The sequence below is a fragment of the Notamacropus eugenii genome, chromosome 3 (assembly GCF_028372415.1).
Source record: "Notamacropus eugenii isolate mMacEug1 chromosome 3, mMacEug1.pri_v2, whole genome shotgun sequence".
NCBI lineage: Eukaryota > Metazoa > Chordata > Mammalia > Diprotodontia > Macropodidae > Notamacropus > Notamacropus eugenii.
Window position 1 is genome coordinate 485,697,607 of NC_092874.1, and position 25,579 is coordinate 485,723,185.

The window sequence follows — 25,579 nt, forward strand, 5'->3', positions numbered from 1 at the left end:
TGATATTCAGACTGGGGGAGAGGAAAGGAAGGAAGGAGAAGGGAGGAAGGGAGAGCAGGAGAGGGAGGGGACAAGAGAAGGCCACTTGCACAGGTAGCTGAGAGAAGGGAACCCACGAGTAGCTGCAGAAAGATGCCAAAGGGCAATCCCTCAATGACATCAAGGAAGAGATGAGAGGGAATGAACGTGCCCCAGGCTTTGCCAACTACCTTGAAAGTGGGTAAGGGAGGCCACCCAGGTCTGAGGCAGGAAAGGCTGGGCTGATGAAGATATAGACTACCCTTCTGTCACTTGGGCCTGGGAAGCCCACCCAAGAAAGACTCAGACAGAAATGGGACAGGAAGGCAGCTGTGCCTGCATTGCCTGGTCAAATGCTGGGTGAATGGCCAGAATTGAGCCAGCCAGGTCAGAAGGGCCCTCAGCCTGATACATTCCCCCTGGCTCCATCGCCCCCGCCCACAAGTTTGCAGGGAGGGCTAGCCTACCTTTCCACACCACAGGTAGCAGATCTGACTGGTGGCAAGCAGGAAAACATCACTGGAATTGAGGGAAGAGGCTCGGGCCGGCACCTCAGTGGTCTTGGTATTATATTCATCTGTGCCCCTCACCTGGAAGAGTTGTATGTCTGGCTCGGGGTCCACACAGCTCTCCCGGCTAGTGCCATTCTAGAAAACAATGGTCAATGCCTCCATCAACCCCAGCTCTGGGACACCTCCACAAGAGACTGTCTAAATGCCCCTCAGGGGCCTCCAAGGAGGCCAGGAACACTGAGGAGAAGATCAAAAGGCCATTTTAGGCGGAAGGGCAGGAAAAGCTTCCTAACTGTGAGAGCTGTCGCAGGGTCAGGGAAACAGGCTGCCCAGGGAGGTGGTGGTGAGCTTCCCATCCTGCAAGCAGAGGCCACCACCAATGACCATTTGTTGGTCCAGGAGATTCTTGTCTGGGGTTGAATTGGGCTACACCGTCACTGAAGTCCTGCCAGCTCAAAGTCTAGTTTGCTGTGATCTGATCATTGGCTAGCCTAGTGCCATCCTGCTAAGGAAGAGCCTCCCCTCCTTCTCAGACTAGGAGCTCCCTGAGAAGGAAGATGGCGTTGGGCCTAGCCATCTTCTTCTCTCTTCCAAGCTAAGGAGTTCAGTGCCTTCCATCGCCTCTCAAACAGTGCGACCTTCACTATGCTGGCTGCCCCTTGCTGGACACTGGCCAAAGGTCCCCTTGTCCAACATGTCACCTGTCAAAATGGAGGGTGCTTCCAGCTGTGCAGTCACTGCCCTTACCTGGAACACAATGAGCCGCCCCTTGAAGATGGCCAGGAAGTGTCGAGGCTCCGTGCCCATGGTCACCCGGACCTGCACGGGTTCCTCCTGGTACATGTGGTCCAGCTCAATGGCATTGAGAGCAGAAGCTGTGACCTCATCCACCGATGCGTGTCGTCCCTATAGACAAAGAGGAGTGAGGACAGTCCAGTGCCTGGTTCCAAGAGGAGGAAGGGCAGGAAGAAGGGTGAGAGTGGGCTTATGCCCAGGTCCCAGGGCAGTGAAGAGAGGAATTAGGATGAGCTGGTGCCTGGGCCTAGGGGAGGGAGGAGGTGCCATCCTAGACTGGCAGGCTTGGGGATGCCTGCTACGTGGGCGAGGATTGGCAGACTCCTCCTGCCATCTCTGGATGAGCCTCCCCTCCCCTTCCCTCCCCTCTCCTGGGAGCTCTCTCCTTTCCCTCTTTCCTGATCAGAACTATTTCTCCCATCTCTTTTATACCTTTTTTGTTTGCTCATGTCCTAAACATTCAAGCCCTACCAGTCCAGTACCTATGACCTCTTACAACCTGCTTCTCCTCTCCTCTGCTGGCACCCTCCTCCTCAGCATCCTCCCCACTTCCTCTCCTCCATCTGCTCCAGCCAGGTTGGGCTATTCACTGCCCCCTGCTCAGGCTGATGCTCTGCCTGCAACGGCCTCTTCTTTCCATCCTGTAGGACCCAGCTCTTCCACAGAAGCCTCCCTGCCCTTTCAAGATGGCCCCCTTCTCTGAGCTCCTCTCCTGCTTGGAAGGAGTTTTCCTTCCATAGCCCATAACCCAGATGGTGCCCTAATTTTTGTTGCCAAAGAAGACCACGCCATCAGAGAGATGGTGACATGACTTGCACTTGACTTTGTTTTGAGTGAGGGAGGGCTGTACAGGTCACCAGCCTCACTTCTCCTCCAGAGCCATCTGAATCCAGTGACCAGATACTCATCAGGATGACTGGAGATGGCCCAGGATGAGGCAGTTGGGGTTAAGTGACTTGCCCAAGGTCATTCATCTAGGTACGTCTGAGGTGGGACTTGGATTTAGATCTCCTTACTCCAAGACCACTACGATTTTTACGTCCTGGAACACAATGGCACGAGCATTGTGCCTCCAGCTTGTATGTCTTGCTGCATGACTCTGGGCAAGTCACATAACCTGGTTGAGATCAGCTTCCTCATCTGTAAAATGCGGCTGATAATAAGAAGATGGGGCATCTGTCTCATCTGGCTGTTGTGAGGATCCAATGAGATTCTGTGTTGAAAAGGCTTCTGCAGACTTTAATTGTACACACACACACACACACACACACACACACACACACACACACACACACACGAGCTACGATGATTGTTTTCCTTCTCCAGCCAGAGCAGAGCTCTTTCTTTTCCTTCCCCTGAGCCCAGATCAGGACCCTGAGGATCCCAGGACCCCTAAGCTCTCTCTGATTTCCCTATCTGTCACAGGGCTAAGACCTCTGGCCTTTCCTCCTGACCTCTCAGAGCTCTGGCATAGCTGGCATGAGGGGCGAGGAGCAAAGGATCAGTGCCCCCATCTGGACAGCCTCACCTGCCAGATGTAGATGATGTACTGGGCCCGCCCAGACTTCTGGTAGGTGTAGAGGACCAGGTAGCAGTCACCCCCATAGAACTGCCCGTACTTCTTGGGATCCACAGGCTTCTTGTGTAAGTCCTCGATCCGCCACACCTGGGAAGCCCAGAGATGGGGAAAGGAGGGGGCAAGGTAGTCAGCGGTCCTAATGGCTCTCCCTCCCCTAGCCTCTGAGGGCCAGACCTTTCCCTTCCTCTTTGCCCTCCCTCCTGCCTCCCAGACCCAGGTGCCAGAGGAGGGGCAGCTCTTCTAGCTTCTTCCATGGCCCTGAGATGGAGTCTCCGGACAGGCGCCTCCCCTGGCCATCCCCCTGTCCCCCTGCCTGTGCTCTTCCTGCCCTGGGGAGAAGAATCCTGCCTCTGTCCTCTTCCATTCTGCTCTCTCCAGTTTCCCTCTTCTCTGTGACTGAGCTTCCTAATACATTTCCCAAGTTCTAAAAGAGGACAGAGAATCAGAAGCCTCCCTTGGTGAAAGTGAAGTCTGCCATCTGACTTTGGGCCCCAGGAACTCCTCCCCACCCCTTCTCGAGGCCCCTCCCAAGCCAAGTCTGGGCTCCAGTTCTTTGGAGACAACTTTGAACCTACCTTTGAGCCAAAAAGCCATCCCAGGAGAAAAGCTAATCTTCATTAAGGTATTAATAACTAACAAAGGCCTGGTGCCATTCCCTCTTCCCTGGAGGGGGATTAGCGTAGGAACAAGGGAAAGGCCTGAACTCAGAGAACAGGGCAAGCCTGTTCAGAGGGAAACCTCTGAATGTTTCAGGATAAAGAACCATTAACGAATCATGAACAGCTTAACAGGATTTCAAAGGGTAGCAGCAAGGGATATTAATGATACGAAAGCTAAAGAGAATCTAATAGAAAATTTGAAAAGTTCAATGGAAGCAAAGCACAACATTGGGAAGCAACCAAAATGAAGTGGAAAAACCATTTCCAGAAATAATTCAACCACAGAGAGGATTGGGAATGATGCAGATCCCAAGATACAGACCTGGAGGGTGGGTCAAGATACAGTGGCCTCAAGATCACTGACATCCTGGAAAAGTTACAAAGAAAAATCCAAGTATTGTATTCCAGAAAATCATCCAAGAAAATTTTAAGAATGGTTGAAAACAAGTGGCAACCTACAAACACAAAGAACTCAACTCTGAGAAACAGCCCTGGCTCTCTTAGACACAGCAGTTACACTGGAACACGCCAGGTGCAAGAAGACAGAAAGAACTATCACCCCAAGGGACACCAATCGGCGTTAGTTAGCAGCTAATGAACATTTATTAACCACCTAGTGTATGTGCCAGGTACCACGCTTAGCATGGTATTACCAAGAATAAAAAAATAAAAGCAAAAGTCTCCCTCCCCTCAGGGAGCTCACAGTCAAACGATGGAATTACCAAACGACTCAAGAGTGGCAGAGCATTTGGACTAATTCAGAATTATTAAGAGGCAGCATCAGAAGAGGAAGCATTTTCCCAGAGACGTATGCATCTCCAAAGGGCTTTGGAAAACCTGCCAGGTTTCGAGGGCTTGAAACAATTCACACTTTTCTGATCAGATGAAGCACCAGCCAAAAGCATTCAGGGCTCTTCCCAGCACACGACAGACTAAATCACTTAATGTTTCAGACTAAAAAAAGAGGGGAAAAAAGGTGGAAAGGAGAAAGAGCCATCCCCAAGCTCTTTGCTCAAGGAGCTACCCAGAAATAAAGATTCAGCTAGGCCTTCCTTCCTAAGGATCATGTGCAGGTGACTTGGTGAAGTTTCCATGGATAACTAGTGATCAGAACCCCGCAACACAGATCCTACTTCTCTAGCACTGTAAATTGTGCAAAGCACTTTACATATGTTAGCTACTGATTCTCACAGTAAGAGAGATGGTATTCCATGGTGGTAAATTAAACGACAGTTTAAGAAAGTGTCGTGGGAAAAAAGACCAAATCAAACCATTATAATGAAACATATTAATAAACTGAACTTTTTGATAAAGAAGAAAATAGAGGAGTGAACAAATAGGATCCTACAATATATTGTTTACAGGAGCCATGTTCAGTCCAGTACGATTGACTGAGATAGTTTGAAAAGTTTGTTTAAATGTTATGATGCTGCTGTTTGCCACAAGCTGAAATGTATTAACACTGAACAGTCTAATTTAAATCAGGAAGCACTGAGAGAGATAAATAGACATTTTTCTATGATGAATTTTTTTAAAAAATTAGTCTGTCCATTTAAAATCTATGCACACCTAAGAGGTCTGCAGCAGAACCGGTAGCTTCTAGGATCAAAAGAGGAAATTAGGGAGAAGAATGGTAGTAGAATATGTAAATATCTCACTATCAGACTGTGATAAATTCAACCGAAAGATAAGACTACCAGGATAAGTTCCTTGCACAAGTCACAAGCTCCTTAGATGCTCCCAGCAGCCCTTGGGTGTGAGCTGCCCTCTTATGCTTTAGGTACAAACACCATCATGCCCATTTTACAGATATAGTATGGAGTCCAGACTAGAGAGGCTCTAAGTGACTCATTCCTCATTTCTGAGAGGCTGAGGATCATGGAGAGATCTTTACCCAAGCCCCTCCTAACTGGACATCTAGAATCCTCTGCTGCTAGACTTTGCAGCAAGAGAAAGTGGCAGAGAGAAAGATGCAAAGAGAGACAGAGACAGAAAGAGAGAGGCAGAGGGAAAGAGACAGAGAGCAAGGAGATTGTAGGACTGAATTCAATTAATTTTACTTCAACAGGCATCTGTTAGACACCTACTGGGTACAAGGCACTGGAGTTGGCAGTGAGAATAGAAAGGCAAAGATACTAAGTGTAAGACTCTTTTGTCCCCAGAACTCCCACCTATGGAATTAGCCGTATTTCTATTTGTTTTAGTTTTTGTATCCCCAGGGCCTGGCACATAGGAAGCGCTTATTAAGTGCTTTTCTCATTCATTCATGAATAGTCATACAGAGAAAACTCAAAGGGAAAATGATATCCCCTTTTTCCTCAAGCACACAAGGAAGATGCATAAGAAAACTGACAATTGCTTGCAGGATCACAAATCAGTGCATTTAGGGATTCAACCCAAGAAAGTGAGTCCAGGAAAGTACCCAGCTGATAAAGCAAAGATAAGGGTAATGCAAGTACTCTTTATCAGCACCTCTGGATGGCAGCCAAACGGGGCTGTACAGCAATGGCAGCTAATGAGAAAGGGAAGGAACTGAGTTGGCTCCTGGCTTTCAAAAGTTCACTAAGGAATGAAGTGCGATCCCAGAGGAAAAAAGGAAGAAAGGACTATCCAAATGAAACATGAATTAATGTGTCTGAAAATAAAAAGGCCCCAAATCAAAGGAGGAATTTTTCCTTTGGTGGCGGTGGTGTTTTTTCCCATCACCGTTCCCACACAGGGCTGCCTGCTGATCACCACAGTGATGGATCCTCCTCACCTTCTCCTTCACCCCAGCAACACCTTGGGCTTCACCTTGACTTGCCTGGGGCTGGGTCTCCCTACCACACCATGCTTCCCTTCTACCTCCCTGCATGGGCTGTGCCCCCTCGTTAGGAGGGAGGCTCCGTGGGGGCAGGGACTATCTTCCTTTCTGTTTCTATCTGTATCCCCTTTATTCATTTAACAAATGTTCTCTGGGTCTTTCTGTCTGTCCATCTGTCTGTCCATTCTTCCATCCGTACGTCCATCCATTCATCCATACATCCGTCCGTCCATCCATCCATCCATGTATCCATCTATCTAAATATAGATAAATAGCAACTCCAATTTTTAAGGAATTTAAGCTCAAATGAACAAAATTAGAAAACAACCAAACAAGATCACCACGAAGGCAAAACAAATCAAAAGACCAATTCCCCCCTCCCCCAGCTCAGCCAGCAGTGGACGCCGCTGATCTAAGGGGCCTGATGACAACCTGAGACTGACCAGAACCAAGTCAGCCTCTGAAGGAGAAATCCAGCAGCTGCCTGACCCAAAGAGGGATCCAAAGGGGATTCTGCTTCGGTTCTGAAAGCAGAGCCGTCCTTGAACCAGGCTCAACAGAAACAGCACCAGGCCACCCACTTCCCTCCAGGAGGAAGAGAAGATGGTTTTGATGCCACAGATGACAAGGCCCAGACCAAACAAGAAAATCACAGACAAATATCATGAAATCATTTTGTCCAGACTCAGGATTTGCTCAGCAGACTGAAGGTCCCCAGTGGGGAATCTCCCTTTGCCATGGCAGGCAGGAGCCCACTCTGCAGCAAGCACAGCCTCACAGCCAGCACTTGCCTTCCTGATGGAAGCCAGCCCTCCCTCCACACCACCTCTTTGAAGGATATCGCCACCAAAATAGCGATAAAGGAACTCAAAAATCAAATGCATTAAACCATTCTCTCTGATGACCAAGGAGTCAGCAAGTCTTATTAAGCACCTCTTGCACACCAGGCACCATACTAATGAAGAAGAAGGATACAGAAAGGCCAAACACATTCTTTACCCTCAGGAGGCCATATTTTAACGAGAGAGACAACTTGCAATTAATTGGGTACCTACAGGATAGAAATGCTGGTAGCCAGGGGGATGTTCTTGGAGTTAGAAAGAGAAGTACAAATCCAGCATCAGACGTGTGACCTTGGACAGGTCCCTTACCCTCCCTCTGCCTCCATTTCTTTAACTATAAAATGAGGCTAATATGACCCCCCATATTTCTGGGCAGTTGTAAGGATCAAATGAGATAACAACCTTAAGGCCCTATGTAACTACTGACAAGAGCTGTTCTTAACTGTAAATGGAGTGCAATCTCAGAGGGAAGTGGAGAGAGCAGTGTAGAAAACTAAAGCTGAGAGAATCATGGAAAGAATGATGACCTCAGGTCAAATGCTGGCTCTGCCACTTATTGCCTATTGACCTTGGATAAGTCATTTCACTTCTCCGAGACTCAGTTTCCCTGTCTGTAAGATGGGAGGGATTAGACTTGGGAGCCCCTGAGAGTCAGTTCAAGTGATCCTGTCACTGGAAGCAGAGAAGGCCAGCAATCATTTCTATAAAAACCCCAAAATGTATGAATTGAAGGAAGTTTCTTTAATAGGGTAAAAGTATCTATATGAAGCTACATGCTAATACATCACACACAAGGCAGGAACATCAAAGAGATTCCCAGTAAACCCACAGGGAGGAGGCAAGCAAGGCAGGAAAAGAAAACTTGTCTTGGATTGAGATGGAGTTGACAAATACTCGTAAGCACCAACTGGGCCCTCCTGTCTTCACCATGAGTCTATATCACACAATCCCAGGTGGACCCTCGCTGCTGCCAGGCAGCACCTCCCTTAGCAGCTCCCCCTCCACTGCCCACACCAGCCCCTTCAAACCTTTTCACCCCTCCTCCCCCTCCCCTCAGCTGAGGACCTTGTCTCATATTTCATTGAGAAAACTGATGTCCCTGGTAGAGGGCACCCTCGCGGCCCCTCCTCCTCACTTACCATCACTCGGGTGTCTCCATCACTCCTGTCTCATATGATGAGGTGCCTTCTCCTTGCCAAGGCTCTACACCCACAAGGGCTCCCCCCCAATACCATCTTCTCTAGCAGATGGCCCCCCTCCATCATTAGATTTCATTTCTCCCTGTCTACTGGCTGCTTCTCTGCTGCCTACAAGCAGGTCCAGCCTCCGACTCTAACCCTCAATGCCTCTTGCTTCCCTGTTTGGTTTTCTGTCTCTACCTCCCCCAACATCTTGATAGTAGGAAGGGCTCTCTATGGCCCAAATGCCTCAGAGCCAGAGATGTGGGCTCAGTCCCTCCTCCAGCAACCTTCCCTGCCTGCCCAGGGTCTCTGGTCTCTCTCCCCAAATCTCCTGCTCCAGCCCCGGATGCTTCAGTGTCCCAGGCTGCTCCTGGAGTGGGAGTGGGAGGCTTGGCTCCCCAACCAGCCCTGTGTTCCCTTGGCCCTTGCCCTCTCCTTGCTCAGTGCAGGCTTCATGCTGGCTCCCAAAGCAAACATAAACCTGCTTGGGAATTAGGCTGACCTCTTTCCCCTCCATGTGGGGAGAATCACAGAAGTGACAGCTGATCGCTAGCATCGCCAAGGAGCAGAGCTGCTTTGGGTGTGCTCTGCCCACCTCAGGGAGGAAGAAGCTGGCCCTGAGGGTTCCCTGCCCCCAGGCTCCCCTGGTTTCCTTGGCCCTCAAGGATCCTCTGGCCTCCTGTTCCCTCTCACCTCCACCTTCCCTGAACCGTCATCCACCATTCTCTGCTGCGCAGCTAGCTCTGGCTGGCCATGCAGGTGGGTCACGTTGAACTTCACAGGCTCCACTTTGGCTGGGGAATGGAGGAAAAGGAACATAGTTCTCAGCACAGAGGACCCTTTGGGCCCTAGCTCCAGGCCCTCCCCGCCCTGGCCCCCAGCCTCCCTCACCAGTCTTGCCCAGGCTGTGAGCCCAGCCCGGCCCTTCTGTCTGGTCCTTCTCTGTCCACTGCTGAAATAGCTGCTTGAAAGTGGTGGACTCAAAACCGTCATTGACCACCTCCACGTTGGTGGTGGCCGGGTAGCCCTTGGCCTGAATGAAGCCCTGGTGGGGGAGCAGAAGGGAGCAGGAAGGATGTGCATGAATGTGGGAGGCAGGGTCCTCATCCTCCCATTCCCCAAAGCTCTGCATGGACCCTGGCCTCAGATCAGCCCCTTCTCAGGCACTTCATCTCCCACTCCAGCTCCTCGGCCACCCCACAACCTGCCCGGCCCATCTGTTCCTCCTAAATACTCAGTCACTTCTCTTGGAAGGGCAGGGTATTCAGCCCAGCATTCCTCCCATCTGAGCAGGGATGCCCTAGATCTGGGGTGAGGGGAAGCCCCTCCACTGGAGAGGGATGGCTTCTACACTGGAAGGAGCATTTCCTACGCTGGAGTGGGGATTGCCTACACTGGAGGGGGCAGCTCTTACACTGGAAGGGAGTAGCTTCTACATTGGAGTAGGCTGTCTCCTATACTGGAGGGGGGTATCTCCTACACTGGAGGGGAGTGTCTGCTATGCTGCAGTGGGCCTCTCCAGGTGGAGGCTGTGGCCCCCACATCTGCCCAGGGACTCCCAGAGAAAGTCCCTTCAGGCCCTCACCACGGCCCGGCTGAAGGCCGCCTTCTTCTCCTCCTTGTTGGAGTCACGGCCCCGCCATACGTAGATCCTGAAGCCACCTTGGTCCAGGATGTGACAGTCCTAAGAGAGTAATGGCCAGGAAGGGTCAGGCTTCAGGGTTGCCCAATGATGCTGGGAACTAAGCCTGGTCAGGGTTAGAATGCCCATTTTTCAGGTGAGGAAACCAATGCCTGGGAGTTTGGAGGGCCGGACCACCTGGATGATGGATGTCCAGTTGGCAAATAGCACCATGGAGATGAGCTAGGCTGGAGCCAAGGGAGCCAGACTTGGTGGGGTGGAGGTGGGAGAATGGGACCCTGGGCACGGGGCATGTCTCTGTGCCTCAGCGTCCCCATGAAGGTCCCTGCCTGCCCTGAAGCCAGGACCCTCCCTCGAAGGCTCCCTTGGTCTGGAGGTATCAGACCTGCCTCCCAGCACTGATCCCTGGAGGGATCTTCTCAGGCTATGGCTCACCTCATGCCGTAAGAGGTCCTGGGTCAGTGGCCGGGTGGCAATCTCCTGGACCACCAAGTCTTCATCCTTTTCATAAAGGCTAATAGAGGCAGGCTTGGGTGAGTGCCACCCCTCCCCCAAGTCTCCCCATCATTCCTCCCTTCTCTCTCCTCAGGATGTGCCCTTCTTTTCCTCAGAGGGCCTGCCTCTGTTCCCCACGGGTCCCCTGTTCTCCCCAAAATCCTCATCCTCTGGAAGAAGCTGACCTTCATGGAAAGAATCAGGGCCATGGGGTCTGGAGCTCTGGGTTCTAGTCTTAGCTCTCTTCCAGGAACATCCAGCCTTGCCTGGGTCCCTCCCTCTCTCTGGGTCTCCATCTCCCTCCCAGGAGCTAGCCTACCACCACCATTACTTTCAGCTCCACCATCCTGCAAGTCAATGAGATCTGCTCCTGGCCCTGCCTCTGCACCTCGTGATTTTATTGGGAGCAGCTCCCAGGGGCCTCTCCTCATCCCCAAAAAGCCACTGTAAGTGATGGAAGGGGCTCTGGGAAACCAGAGGAGCAAGTGTTTGGGGCACCTGGAGCAAGACCTCTGCTGTCTCACCCATAGAGCTGGGGGACAGACTATGTGACACCAGTTTCTGAGCATGCAATCCCGCCATGAGAGCAGGAGCAGCTCCCGATGCACCCACTCACTGATACAGCCTGAGATTGGCCTTCTGGAACTCATCAACCTTCTCCTCAGGAACAGCATCCTGCAGCGAGGCTGTCCGTGGCCCCAGCACCGTCTCCATGATCTGCAGCAGGTCGGCGGAGCTGTGACCCTCGTCCACCACCCCAATCTGGGCGCGGCCACCCCGCTCCCGGTCTCGGATGGTCCGGGCCAAGGCCAGTCCCTGCCGGGTCATAGACCAGGGTGGATTTGCAGAGCTAGCACTGTCACCAGCCCCAGAAGGCCCCTGGAGTCATGGCCCCCTACCATCCCCCATCTACCCTAGGGTCCCCTCCAGCTTTGGCCTTCTCAGAGGCAAAAGCAAGGCCAGGTGTCACTCCTCAGGACATGTGTGGGGCCCTGGCCTATCTCTGGAGCGCCAGCTCATACTGCCCCTGGACACCTGTATCCAGGGGATGTGAGGTCCCCAGGGCACAGTCCTCTTGAAGGGAAAGAGGCCCCCAAAGATCAGTCTGGAGGGGAAGGGCAGGGAAGGAGTGACAGGGGCTTCCCCAGTGTTCCAGCCGGTTCTTAGCAGAGAACTGAGAGAGAGTTCTGAGTGAGCCTCCCCTGCCACCCACCTAGGCAAGGAGGGCTGGGCCAAACACTACTTTTCCTGCCTGTCCCTGAACCTCTGGCCTTAAGCTGAGAGCAAGCTCCCTGGGGACCTCCTTCCCTTTCTCCAGCTGCCCTCCCAGGGTGCCCAGCTCAGCATTGCTCTGCCCCTGGCCTGGGGCACTGACCCGGGATTTCTCAGACAAGTTGGCTTTAGGGCCGTTCCACTGGATCAGCACCTTCCCCAGGTCCAGGAGGAAGACGTCTCCCTTGTTGAAGTTATCCCAGGACAGGTCCACCTGGGGAGGGGAGGGGGTGGTGTAAGAATAAAGCATCTGCCTGCCCCTCCCCACCAAACCAGGACCCACCTCCTCCAAGAAGTCCACCAGCCTCTTTCCTCCAACCTTCCATGGTCCTACTGACTACAACAACATTCACTCTACTGTCTCCACAGTCTCTGGGGTCTCTCTCCAGAGGAGGTGCATGGAGCTGTGGGGCTGGAGACTTGCTCACTCTCACTATTTTCAGATGTGTGTGTGTGTGTGTGTGGTTGTGGCTGACTACGGGGGATTGTGTGAGGTGGTGGCTCTATGCTCATTGTGTATCTGTGTGGTTGTGTGGGGTGGTGGCACTGTGCTCAGTGTATGACTGGGACCTACAGGGATCTATGTGATTGTGTGAAGGTGTTTTTCTGTGGGATTGTGTTACTGTGAGATGGTGTTTGTGTGTGGGATTGTGTTCGGTCATATATTAGAATGGATGATCGTGCCATTGTGAGTAGGGGTTTAGGGGGCTGTGTGACTGTGGTTGTACATGATGTGTGTGTGTGTGTGTGTGTGTGTGTGTGTGTGTGTAAAGAATGGGTCTCCCAAGTGAGGAGAACATCACACACTGGATCCCCATAAGACCTGCTCTTTTGACCCATGCACATGGAGCCCCTCCTAGTGTGAGCCCCACTCCTGCCTTGGCCCCCAGTGGGATGGAGGCTGGCCTCTGCTCCACCTTGTGTGTGCGTGTGTATGTGTGTGTGTGTGCGTGTGTGTGTTGTGGGGGAGCCTGGTAAGGAGTTCTGAGTCACGAAGGAGACTGTGGCCCACAGATCCAGCACAGCAGGCTTTTTCCTCATCCTACCCCTGCATCTCATGCCCAGGGCTCCAGCCTGCCGCTGCACCATTCTCTTAGGGAGCTGGGGCCCACTGCCCCCTCGCTTGACCACTCAGTTAATTTGGCCCAGGCTGGTGACAGCTCAGAAGGCCTTCCCACGCCCAGTACTAGCAGCAGCAGGGCAGAGAGTAGGCATTATTAGATCAGTTTAGCAGATTAAAGAAACTGAGGCCTGAGGTGGGGGAGCCAGAATCCCTGGGCTGCTACACTTTCTAAAATATGCCCAAGTACCAAGGGGTAGAGTTGGAAATGTCGGCCTGGCCCAGCCCTGCTTCCATCTCCACCCCTGGACGGCTCAGCCCAGGTGTGCCGGGGGAGGGGTCCCCACTGGGGCCTCCTCACCTCTGTGGCTGACACGGGTTTCTTTCCCTTGATGTGCAGGAGCCTCTGAATGTTGTACATGTTGGTCTCCACATGCTTGAGGCCAGATGCCAGACCCCCCTTCTTGTAACTGGGTTAGGGAGGAAGGAGAGGTGAGGTGGGGAGGGGGCAGGGAGCGGCCCCGGGGGTGTCTGTGGGCCCTGGGCCTCAGCTTCCTTCTCTGTGCAGTGACCACAGTCACGCCTGTTTCCCAGAAGGGTCGTGGTGACGCAGCCAGACAGGGGATATTGGACAAGATGGCACCCATCAGTGACCCCGGCCGGCCCAGTCGGGGGGCCCCACTCACGTGATTCCATTTTTAAAGTAGCTTCTGAAGACATCAGACTCGTAGCCCTGGACTTCCCGGTGCTGCACGGGAACATCCCCCAGCGCACTGTCCAGCTGGGCCACGTAGGCTGCAGCCGCCCCCTGCTCATCCACCGCCGAGTCCTTGCCTATCCAGTAATGGATATTGATGGAGAGGCCCCGGCTGCTCTTCTCATTCTGGGGACACAGAGAGGCACAGGCTGGGGGCCAGGGCCCCGGGGGATGCCCTTCTTTTATCCCTCTTCCTCATTCCCAGCTCAGTCAGGACCCTGGAAGCCGACCTGGACCAGAGCCAGGGCAGGGGGCTGAGGCTGCTTCCTCGCCCTCTGCTCCTCTGGGTTCATCCAACTGCCCTTGAATTAGGGGCCCTGCTCCTGAACAGGATGGCCCAGGCCAGCCCTTCCCCAACTTCTCTAAGGAACCACCTCCTACTCCCTGAGCTGATCAGTCCTGCCCCTCCCACAGAGAGCTTTCCCAGATCTCTGCTGGCCCCTCGAGGATCCAAGGGATCTTAGGCTCAGAGACCAAAGGGGCCATAGAGGCCAGTAAGGCTACCCTCCCACTAACTCCGCATCACAAATGAGAACCTGAGGCACAGAGAGGCTCAAAGATTTAGAGCTGGCAGGGACCCCAGAGGCCAGCGAGTCTCCTTGCCCATGTCACAGATGGGGAAATTAAGGCGCAGTGTTGTTTGTTTCGTGTCTCTCTTTGTCTGCCTCCGTTATTCACTTAGCTTGGTATGGTTCTATTATGCTAGAACCCCAACTCCCAGGAAAATATAAGGTCCCTGAAGGCTACACTTGTTTCGTTTTTGTCCTGGTATCCTCAGCACACAGCCTTGCATCAGGCATACAGTAGGCATTTAATAAAGGTCTGTTGGATTGGGCTGGATTTTCACTCAGGGATAATCAGGGAAGGCTTCGTGGAGGAGGCAGCATTTGAGCTGAGCCTTGAATGGGCTGGATTTAAGAGGCTGAATGGAGAACAGGGGCCATTCTAGAGTGGCAAGGGTAGTGGCTGGAGTGAAGGTGGAGTCTTGGATGCCAGACCAAGTAGTCTGGACCTCATTGGGGAGGTTATGGGGAACAATTCTCAGCTTTGAACAGGGCAAAGCCAAGGCTGATGGGTGTTTAAGGGAGATGATGCTGAGTGCCACATGGAGGAGGGCAGGGAGGGCACCCCAAGCAGAGGTGGGCAGCCAGGCAGTAGTCCAGGTGGGCAGCCAGGGAGGGGCCAGTAGGGTCACAGGGGAGAGAGAATGGGGCTCAGAGCTGTGTGATCTGAGGCACCAGCATGCTTGCCTCTTGGCGTGGGGTGGGTGGCGAGAGAGCCTGGACTCTGGCTGCCTCCCCCCCCCCCCCCCCCAGTGCCCAGGCCTGGGCTCCAGTGAACACAGACAGCTGGGAGCCAGGCTCGAGAACCACTCACATGCAGGATGATGTAGCAATCACCTTCAAAGAAACTCCCATAGGCCTTCTCAGGGATGCGGGCCATCTTCATCTTCTAGAGAAGGCAGTGACAGACTGGTGTGGACTGTGCCTTGCCCACACCCAGCCCAGGCTTCACCCCCTTCTAGGAAGGCCCCTTGATGCCTCTCTCCTCATGGTCCCAGTCTGAGTCTGCTCCCTCTTACCTCAATAGCCCAGATCTGCAGCCCCTGCAACTTTTCAATGGAGGAGAGGTCACTGTCCAGGTCCATCCTTCTGGATCTGGGCTGAAAACACAAGTGGGAGGGGGGATGGGAAATTTGGAGCCTAGATTGGCAGCCAGAAGGGATGTCAGAGGTCATTAGTCCATTTGGGTGTGGGGAGGTCAAAAGATGGCCCACCTTCTGGGTCCATCAGCAATGCCCTTGACCCTGTGTGCCAGCAGGGATGAACCCCTCCCTATTGCCAGGCTCTCTAAATGGCCATGGGCTTGGAGAGCACTGAATGACAAAATGAATGAAATGAAAGCAGCGTTGAGAGACTGGGGAAAGCAGCCAATGCTACCACGGGGAAGGCTTTGTGAGCGTGCCCAGACCACAGACAGACCTGACAAATGCTCAGACAAGACAGGCCTTGTCCCAGAGTTCGGCCAAGCACAGCTCGGCACCCACAGCAAGCCTGGGCTCTGCAAAGCCTGGCCAGGGCTCAGTGTAGAGAAGGCCAGGAGGTCACACCTGGGCCTTTTCAGCCACAACAGCCCCTCAAGGACAAGGTGGGAGTTCTTCAGGTGCCAGAGAGGGCAGTGGGGGTGAGGGGTTCAACAAGGTCTTGACCCGTCTCAGGGCACCCATAGACTCACGCCAGTGACCAGCCCTCCCATTCCATAGCTGAGGGACTGAAGCCCAGGGATGGGAGACAGGGTGTCAATCAAATGAAGGTCCAGATAGAGAAGGAGTGGTCATGGCCAAACCAAAGTAATTTCTAGATAACGAGTCTGGGTAATAAGCCAGGGGCGCTAGACTGCCAAGGAAGTCTACATGATCTTACACACTGAGATTGGTGGGATAACATTTTTTAGCAGTGTTAGCATATAGAAAACATCTAATAAAAGTCCCCTTTCTCTCTCCCTTTGTCTCTGTTTCTATATTCTCTTCATCTCTGTCACTCACATGCAAGAAGAAGGGAATGGAGAGCTGGAACAAGCATTTATTAAGCACCACTGTGTACTGGGCAGTGTGCTCAGCACTTTATCAGTATTATCTCATTTGGAAATGACAAACTGGAACAAGGAACAGCTTCCTGATTTGCATTAATGATCGTTCTATCCTTTGAAAGCTAAATAACCAAAGAAAAATTCTCTTCTGGCCCTGATTCTCACTAACAGAGAATGACTGGTTTCTGGGGGGTAGAAATGATGGGACCATTGTAGGGAAGGGACCACCCCATTTGGGGATTTTTTCCTAGAAAAGGAGACAAAAGCTTGGCATGACTTGGCGTGTGTCATTCATATACTGCCCCACAGCCAGGCACGTCTCCAAGGCTCTGTCCTGGGCTCTTCCCTTTTCTCATTATATTATATTGCCTGGAGACCTCCTCAACTCCCAAGGGCCCAATGACCATCTCTATGCAAATGACTCCCAGAGCTCAATCTCCAGCTTCTTCTCTGACTAGTTGATGGACATTTTGAATTGGATGTGTCATGGGCATCGGCAGCTCAGGAAATCCCAACCAGAACTCGCTCTCCTCCCCTCTTCTGAACATCCCTCTTTCTGGCAGGGCACAACTGTTCTTCTCGTGTCCTTGATGGAGACTCTTTCTGTCTTCCTTAACACCTCCTTCTCTTACCCCTTGTATCCACCAGCTTCAAAATCCTGTGATTTCTACCTTCTTGACCTTTTCCACATCTCTCCCCTTGTCTTCAGGCACCAAGCCACCACCCTAGTCCATGCCTTGATTATCTCTTGTCTGGACCATACCCCAGCCTGCCGATTGATCCCCCTGCCCATCCCAACCCACGGAACTCACCAATCAAATTAGAATACAAAAAGATATTTTCATTAGAAGGAAGCAATAGCAAGGAATAGAGGAAGAATTGCAGAATGTGAGAGTTGGAAAGGACTCGGAGGCCCTCTAATGCCACCCATACACCATGCAGGAATCCCCCCTCCACCATCCCACCTCTGCCTGAAGACCTCCAGTGATGGGGAGTCCACTACCTCCAGTGGTGGCTCATTCCACTTGTAGTGAATACAGATGGAAGCCCAAGAATAAAAGGTGCCAAACAGTAGAATAAGCTAAAGATGTGAAGGAAAGCCATGGGGATGTGTGTGCATGTGTGCACATGCGTGTGTGCACGCACACGTGCACATGTGTGTGTGTGTGTTACAGAGACACAGAAGGAAAGACGAGGCTCGGAGGAGGGATGAGGCCATTTGTTCAGCATGGATGGGACAGTGATCATGGACAAGTGGGAAAGGAGAGCTGCTCCATTTCCCCATCTCCTTTGTTTCCCTTCTCATGGACACTGACCTCAAAAATGAAAATGACAGAAGGGGTGGGGGAGCTGATGATGAGACCCGGCTGCCCTAGATGAGTTTGGGTCACCTGGTTCAAATAAAATTGCATCATTGGCTCCTCAAAGAGCTGGAGGGAGGGACGGCTGAGCCCCTTTTGGTCAATGACCTGTGAAGGAGCCAGGAGAAGTCCTATAGATGGGAGGAGAGCACAGGCTTTCCTGGCTGTTCAGAAGGGAAGTAGAGGAAGTTGGCTGACTCCAGGCCCACCAGATTGGACAAGATTCCAGGATGTTAAATTAAAGGACTGATGACCGAACATTGAGAAAAGAAAGCTGTGACTTCCCAGAGCCCATGGGCAGGTAATGTCCTTGTCCAGACAAAGTCACCATGCTGGCAGGTGGGGGAACATGTGGCCAGAGCTGACCTAGATTTGGGCTGAGCATTCTATCCAGTCTTTCATGCTATGACTGTGAAGCATGACAGAGAGATGAGGTTCTGATGGTGCTACCGTTGGGCAGAAATGGATCTGAGCGTAATCATTACTGACTCACCTGGGAGGGTCTTCAGTGGAGTGCTCTGGGCCCTGGGTCCTGGGCTGTGTCGTGTTTTCATGGATGTCTTGGACAAAGGAAGAGATCACATGCTTATCAAACTGACCCGTGATATGGAGCCTAGAGCAATAGTGCAGAGGATAGGTATTCAGGACCTGGAGTTCTTCACACTAAATAGAACATTGGGCCAAATGGAGTTAGTTCAAAGGCAGCTAGGTGGTGTCATAGTATAGAGTACAGAAGACCTGAGTTCAAATCCAGTCTTTGACACTTAATAACTGTGTGACCCTGGCAAGTCACTTCACCCTGTTTGCCTTGCAGGGGATTTTATAGATCATTTGTAAAATGAGCCAGAGAAGGAAAGGGCAGACCACTTCAGTGTCTTTGCTGAGAAAAGCCCAAACAGGGTTGTTGGACATGACTGAACAACAAGGGAGAAACATCGAGCCTCATCCATTGGTGGCCCCTCTTCTCGATGAGTGGCTGGCCTGCCTTTCTAGTCAAGCATCTCTCTGACTAAGCAGGAACTTCACATGGCTTCTCACATGCCATTCCATTCTGTCATGTGCTGCAGCCTGTGGCTACTCCCCCAGCCCCAGTTCAGGGCCATCTTTAATTTCTCTTTCTTATTCACCCTGTGTCCGATCAGTCATTTTTCCTCTGTCCTGCCAGGCACCTCCTATGGGCACCGCCCTAGTTTAGGCCCTTGGATGCCCCTCTGCTGCACAATTGCTTGAGCCTTCCTATCCCTGCCTCCACAGTCTCTCCCTAGGTCAATCCCTCCTCCATGCAGCTACTGAGAGAATCTTCCCACAGTCCAATCTGACCCAGCATTCCCCTCTGAAAGCAGGTCCAGGGGCTCCCCATGGCTTCTAGGCTAAAATTCAAACTCCTGGTCTTTAGAGTCTGGCTGGGCTTCTACCCATGCTGTCTGTTCCCAATGCCCAGAATGCCCTTCCCATTTGCCTTGGCAGTTCAGAGCTCCCGCCTCCCTTTCAGGCTCATCTCTAATGTGAACTCAGACTGGCCTTCCCAGTGTGGCTGGGCCCTTCTCTCAGATGCCTTTCTCTTTGTAATGGTTCATTCTCATCGCCTTTAATTATCAGCATACACACATTGTCTTCTCTCCTGGAATGGAAACCCCCTGAGAGCAGGAGCTATTTTTGTTTTTCTCTCTCTTACTTTCTATCTGTCCAAAGAGTTGTGACTTGCCGCTTTGAGTTAGAATGGAGAGTGTGCAGATGATTGGGTGTGAAATATCCCTAGAAGACTAGCTGGCCTTGAATGCCAGGAAGAGAAGGAAGGTGTACTCTGCCCTAGAGACAAAGGAGAGCCACAGAAGGTCCTTGAGCAGTGATGTGGCATGGTCAGCCCTGTGCCTTGAGAAGATCTGGCATCTGTGTGATCGGTGGTTTAGAGATAAGGGGGGACAATGGAGGCAAAAAGCCAAGTTAGGAGGCCATCACAGCGGTCCAGATAAGACATGATGAGACCCTGAACCAGGGTGGTGGTGTAGAAGTGCACAGAAAGGGCTGCCTACAAGAGGTATTGGGGACCTGGCAACTAACTGGAGCTGGGATGAGGAGAGGTGGGGAGAGGGAAAGCCCAGGTGGCTGGCAGATGGCTGCTCCCTCTTGGAAAGTCTCTGAGGGTTCCAGTACGGAATGCCAAGGGGGCAGCTTAGCACATGCTGGGGCTGAGGTGTCCAAAGGGCAACCAGGTGGCTGCATCTGAGAAATCTGGGGGGAGGGAATCAAGGACAGAAGGATCAGGAATGGAGGTGAATTTGGAAGTGATTGTGCAGAGGGGTCCTAGAAACTATCTTTCTTGTCAGTGTATTCCCAGAGGCTCACCCATGGCAGGCTTGAACTGAGCAAAACTGAAGCAGGGGACCAGCTGGATCCCCAAGTCCCCCGGTTAAGAAACATGGGAGAGGGCCCAAGGATCCCCACCCTTAGGGGTCAGGAGGAAGCCAGGCAACCAGCAGAAAGGGCAACCAGGAAGGCAGGAACATCAGGGCAGTGGAGGGTCCCACCAGACAACAGAGGCATTGGGGAAGGCAGCAAGGACACTAAGATTGGAGAAGAGCCATAGGAGCTGCCACCTTCCAGGCCCTGTCATGGGGCTCGTCCCCAAACCTGCCTCAGTGAGTGAAAACTACAGAGAGACCGACAGTGGTGTGATGCAAAGGAAAACTTCCAACCAGCCAAGCTGCCCCAGAGCAGAAACTTGTGGGGAAGTGGAGGCCGGTCCTCCTTCCCCAGGGCCTCAAGGCTAACTCTGGTCCAGTACATTGTAAATGAGATTCTGGATAGCGGCCTGTCCAGCACTGAACAACAGTGTCTCACAGTCTCACGGACAGCCATGTGCCAGGCCAGGGCCCTCTCCCCGAGGGCTTCACAGCCCAGGATCCCTCCTGATGTGGGAGCTGGGAATGTTCTATGTTAAACAGATACTGCCAAAGGCCATGTGCTTCTGCTTGCCACAAGGCTGAGAGTTCTTCAGCCTCCCATGTTACCATCTCCCAGGGATTTGGAGCCTTGATGGGCACATGCTTCCTGCATCCCCAAACAAATCCATAGACATGGAGAGTCACATGTTCTGGTATGGCAAGTACATACAGGGATAGTTCCCTCTTCTCTTTGCTGGGGTGGGCGTGGGGGTGGGGGGCAAGGGTATGGAATGTGGCATACACTCCCATATAGGCCAGGACAGTTGGGTTGGTTGAATGGCTTTTTTCCTGCCCTTTTGGAATTTTAAGAGAGAGGGATGCATCCAGAAATGAAAGAGATGGAAGAAAGGATACAAAAAAGATTTTTAAAAAGAAAAAGCATGCCTATATTCAAAGACATACTGTTCAAAGTCCCTCCTCCCTGAATCCCACTCCTCAGGTGCTGCCCACTGGAGGTGTCTCCTCCCCAGGCCTGACTGGCCAACTGTGACAAACACAGCCAAGCAGGCAAGTGTAACAATGCTCGAAAAACACCCACTACGTGCAGAAGAGCGGAGAGTGAGAGGCAGCAGGGCCTCATGGGAAGGGGCTGGCCTCAGAGCCAGGAAGAAGACCTTGGCCTAAGGCTTGCTTCTGATTCAGGCTGGCCCCTGTCACCCCTTCAGGCCCTCAGTGCCCCAGGCAATCCTCTAAGACCTTAAATGTCAGGATAAGGAAGTTCTGCCCAGGAGTTCCTGGAGGGATGAAATCATAAGGCGAAAGATAAAAGGCATGATGCTGAGAGAGCCAAGCTGGGTACTCATGGACATGCCATTGTAGATGGGACAAATCCCAACTATGGAAGGAACTGATTCAGATATAGCAGAATAAGAGTCACTCCTCAAAAGGCAAATGGTCAAAAGATAGGAAGAGGCAGTTCTCAAAGGAAGAAATCTGAGCTCTCAAAGCCATTAAAAATTAGAAAAATGAAAATGAAAGGAATCCTGAGATTCTACCTCAGACTTGGGAGATCGGCAAAGATGACAAAAGCTGAAAATGATCAAAGGTGGAGGGCTGGGGGCAAACAGACACGTCAAGGCACTGTTGGTGGACCTGCCAATTGGCCCAACCATTCTAGAAAGCAATTGGAAAGCATACCCCCAAAGTCGCGGAACTCTGCCCACCTTTTGACCTAGAGATGCCAGTCCTAGACATAAATCTGAAAGAGATCAAAGAAAGAAGAGAGGACAGCTAGTTGGCACACTATCTAAATACAGCACTGGCCCTGGAGTCAGGAGGACCTGAGTCCAAATCCAGCCTCAGACACTGGACATTGATTAGCTGTGTGACCTTAGGCAAGTCACTTAATCCGGATTGCCTCATCTTCTCTCTCCGAAAAAAGAAAAAAACAAAAATAGGTATAGCTGCTCTTCATCAGTCTTGCTTTGCTTCGTCAAAGCAAACCAAGGAAAGGATCAGGCCAGGACTTCTCATTGATCCTTTGCCCAGTATTGCCAGGGGACCAAGAGTCCTGCCCTAGGACTCAGCTGGTGCCTGCCCTCAAGACTGCTTCTTCACATCCCGAGGCCTTCTCTCTGTTCTCAGAGGCAATATTCCCACTGTCCCACAGAGAAGCTAAGGGGGAGTGTGTGCCTTGGCATGGGGAGAAACAGAAGACCCACGTTAAAGAAGAGCTGGGAATGCCCTGGGGCAGCAGGCATAGCTTGGGGCAGAGGCAGCAGAGGATTGGTGGGAGCACCCAGGGAAGGATCACTGGGGCAGAGGCTGCGACCCCCCTGAAGCTGCTAAGCAATGGCTCAAAATGACAATCTGCACACTGGGGCAAATGTTGTAATAGGCCTAGGCTCAACAAACATTAAGCACATCCTGTGTGCTCAGAACAGAGAAAGGAGAAAAATAGCCCCTGCCCTTAAAGATCTCCCAGTCTAGCAGGGAAGAGAACAGGCAAATACCTATGTATGCACAAACTACCTACACAGGACATACTGGAGAGAGAATGAACAGGAGGAGGGCGCTGGAATCAAGGGGAAGGCTTTGTGCAGGAGGATACCTACCTCCACTTCCCCCACAAGTTCCCTCCTTTCATTGGGATTTAAAGGGAGCCAGGGAGGTGAGGAGTGGGGGTGGAGAGGGCAGAGTGTTTCAGGCATAGGGAACAGCCAGAGAAAATGACCAGAACTGAGAAATGGAGGGTCTTGTTCATGGACCAGCCTGGAGGTCAGGGCACTGGATAGAAGAGTATGTCATGGAAGGTAAAGCGTGAGAAGACTGGATGGGTAGAAGAGGCTGGGCTCTGAAGGGCTTTGAATTCCAAGCAGAGGGTTTCATATCTGATCCTGGAGGAGATGGACAGTGCCACGGTCAGATATGAGTTTTAGGAAGAATGGGTGAATCATAGTAGGGAGAGATTTGTGGCAGGTTATCAGGGAGTCGTCATCCACTGGGGAACGGCTGAACTGTGTGTGTCATGCCTGTATGTGTCAGGGAATGTTATTGTTCCAGAAGAAATAATGAAGGGGAAGGTTTCAGAGAAACCTGGGAAGACTTGTATGAACTGATGCAGAGTCCAAGGAGCAGAACCAGGAGAAGGCTGGTTGCAGTAATAGCCTTGCCTTGGAAAGACTTAAGAACCCTCAGTCCAGAGGACGGTGAAGCACGGCCCACCACCTGCAGATGGAAATGCAGATGCAGCGACCTCAAGCTGCAGGAGAAGGCTTCTGTTTGCAGTAGCCATTTGGGGAATTTGTTTTGCGGGATGACACATACTGTTAGAAGAGCTCTGGTTTTTAGTTACAGGAGGAGGTGGTCATCAGTTGCCAAAAAGGAGGATTGTTGGAGATTTTTTTAAAAATCCACAGGAGAAAACAGAGGGAAAGACAGATAAGCAGGATAGCTCAGAAGTTACATGTCAAATTTATGATGTTATTATAACAGGTATTATATGTTATGTTATAGCATAATTATCTAATAGATATAGTATATGATTATATGTTATAATAGATCCTCCAGTCTACTTTACATGTGGAAATGTTTCTTTTTCTTGAGGTCTCTTATGTTCAGAATCTTTAAAAATTTAACAAGAAATATCCAGGAATTCCAGACAGGGCAGAAGGAAGCATTAGGTAGGTGGCCAGCCTCAGAGGAGGCTGGGGAAGAGGAGTGGGTGGTCCTAGCACAGGCCCTCTTTCCAGCCCACCTGGATGACCTTGGCCTTTCTCCCCCTCCACTGTGCATCTGCACAGACCTGACAGGAGGCTCCCTGGTTGCCCTTGATCTCCCCTGCCATCTCTTCCTGGGAAGGGTCCCACACTCCTTGGCCTGACCTTTCCTGCCCTGCACCTCTCCAATTCCCATGCCTCTCCTCGGTGTTCTCCCAGTGTGACTCCCAGCTCCCCTCCCCACCCCCACCTCCCCTGTCAATGCCACAGTTCAGACATGTCCCATCCCTCTCCCCTGCACTTGCTGAACCTCAACTACCAGCCCATGTGGATGCCCCCTCCTTCAGGAAGCCTTCCTGGATCCCTTGCTGATAGTGCCCTCTTCCTGCTCCTTCCCCAACGTGCCCTGCTGTGATGCTCTCCCTGGGTATTCAGGACTACAGTTACAATTGGCTCCGCTGGTGCCATCCCCTTCAGGACGGCCAGGACTCTGTCTAACCTAATCTTTGGACCTCTCCCAGGGCCCTGTGGCCCAGAACTGAGGACTCAGTTAATATTTGTGGAATCTGGTCTGGCTGAAGTCAAAAGGGCAAAAAAGGTGGTGGGATGGAACCCAGAGGGATCTTAGAAACCATCCCCTCCCTAGGTTTTCCCTGAGGACTTGCCCAGGCCACATGATGATAGGATCAGGATTGAACCCAGGGCCTCTCTAACTTCCGCGAGGGAAGGCTCTTCCCATGCTCACTAGGCCACAGGGCTTCCTTCCACTGGGGAACATCACCTCCCTGACCCCATCCATGAAAAGGGGCCATCTCTCTGTTGTCACACCAGGGGTCCCTAGGGCCTGGCTTAGCTCTCCTCTCTGGGACCACCTCCATCTCCCCTCCAGGAGAAGTGCTGGACTCAGCCTGAGGTTTAGGAAGCTCAGTTTCACCAGGGCCCTTGGGGAGAGCCCTGTGGTGAGTAACCTGGCTTTATTCCCAGCAGCCTCTTCTTGGGGAGAGGGATACCTGCCCTATCCCAGATAAGGTTGACTCAGCCTTGGCAAAGCAAACCAAGGAAAGGATCAGGCCAGGACTTCTCATTGATCCTTTGCCCAGTATTGCCAGGGGACCAAGAGTCCTGCCCTAGGACTCAGCTGGTGCCTGCCCTCAAGACTGCTTCTTCACATCCCGAGGCCTTCTCTCTGTTCTCAGAGGCAATATTCCCACTGTCCCACAGAGAAGCTAAGGGGGAGTGTGTGCCTTGGCATGGGGAGAAACAGAAGACCCACGTTAAAGAAGAGCTGGGAATGCCCTGGGGCAGCAGGCATAGCTTGGGGCAGAGGCAGCAGAGGATTGGTGGGAGCACCCAGGGAAGGATCACTGGGGCAGAGGCTGCGACCCCCCTGAAGCTGCTAAGCAATGGCTCAAAATGACAATCTGCACACTGGGGCAAATGTTGTAATAGGCCTAGGCTCAACCAAGATCCACCAGGGAGGACAGGCTCTGGGAACCAAGGGGGATGGGCTCTGCAAACAGTGATCAAGATCTACCAAAGAGGACAGGCTCTGCAAACCAAGGGGGACAGGCTCTGTGAACCAATGCTACCAAGCCCTACAAACAACCACCAAGATTTATGAGGAGCAGCAGGGGCTGCAAATAATCCTAGACTGGCATAAGATCACTGAGACCATGGGGGAATGGCAGTCTCTGCAAACAACCCTGCACTCTGGGGATGGCATCAGGCCCAACCTTCTGAACCAAGACCAGAGCAACCATCCAGGATCCTGAGAAGCGGGTCAAGGCCTTTGAGATTCTAGGCCTACCTATAACCTGGTCTAGAACCCTGTCTTTGGCCTACCCAAATTCAATTCAGCAAGCATTTGTCAAGCCCTGCTGTGTGCCAGGCACTGTGCCACTAAGCTCTGAG

General features: G+C 52.1%; 1 protein-coding gene across 11 annotated transcripts in view; it reads right to left on the reverse strand.

Moving 5' to 3' along the window:
• Nucleotides 1–25,579, reverse strand: part of VILL (villin like) — a 35,862-nt gene that overhangs the window by 5,738 nt on the left and 4,545 nt on the right. For 4 of the 11 annotated variants that reach the window (XM_072599172.1, XM_072599170.1, XM_072599169.1 and 1 more), the window contains exons 2-15: nt 18,059–18,125; nt 15,198–15,278; nt 14,993–15,067; nt 13,545–13,741; nt 13,220–13,328; nt 11,902–12,012; nt 11,143–11,342; nt 10,467–10,545; nt 9,975–10,073; nt 9,281–9,434; nt 9,083–9,183; nt 2,854–2,991; nt 1,278–1,436; nt 486–665 (exon numbers count right to left, since the gene is read on the reverse strand). In XM_072599172.1, the coding sequence (XP_072455273.1) occupies nt 486–665; nt 1,278–1,436; nt 2,854–2,991; nt 9,083–9,183; nt 9,281–9,434; nt 9,975–10,073; nt 10,467–10,545; nt 11,143–11,342; nt 11,902–12,012; nt 13,220–13,328; nt 13,545–13,741; nt 14,993–15,067; nt 15,198–15,263 (1,668 nt within the window). In that variant the 5' untranslated portion in view covers nt 15,264–15,278; nt 18,059–18,125. Of the gene's footprint in view, nt 1–485; nt 666–1,277; nt 1,437–2,853; nt 2,992–9,082; nt 9,184–9,280; nt 9,435–9,974; nt 10,074–10,466; nt 10,546–11,142; nt 11,343–11,901; nt 12,013–13,219; nt 13,329–13,544; nt 13,742–14,992; nt 15,068–15,197; nt 15,279–18,058; nt 18,229–25,579 lie in introns of all 11 variants that reach the window. The other 7 variants (XM_072599165.1, XM_072599166.1, XM_072599164.1 and 4 more) reach the window with 4 other exon arrangements.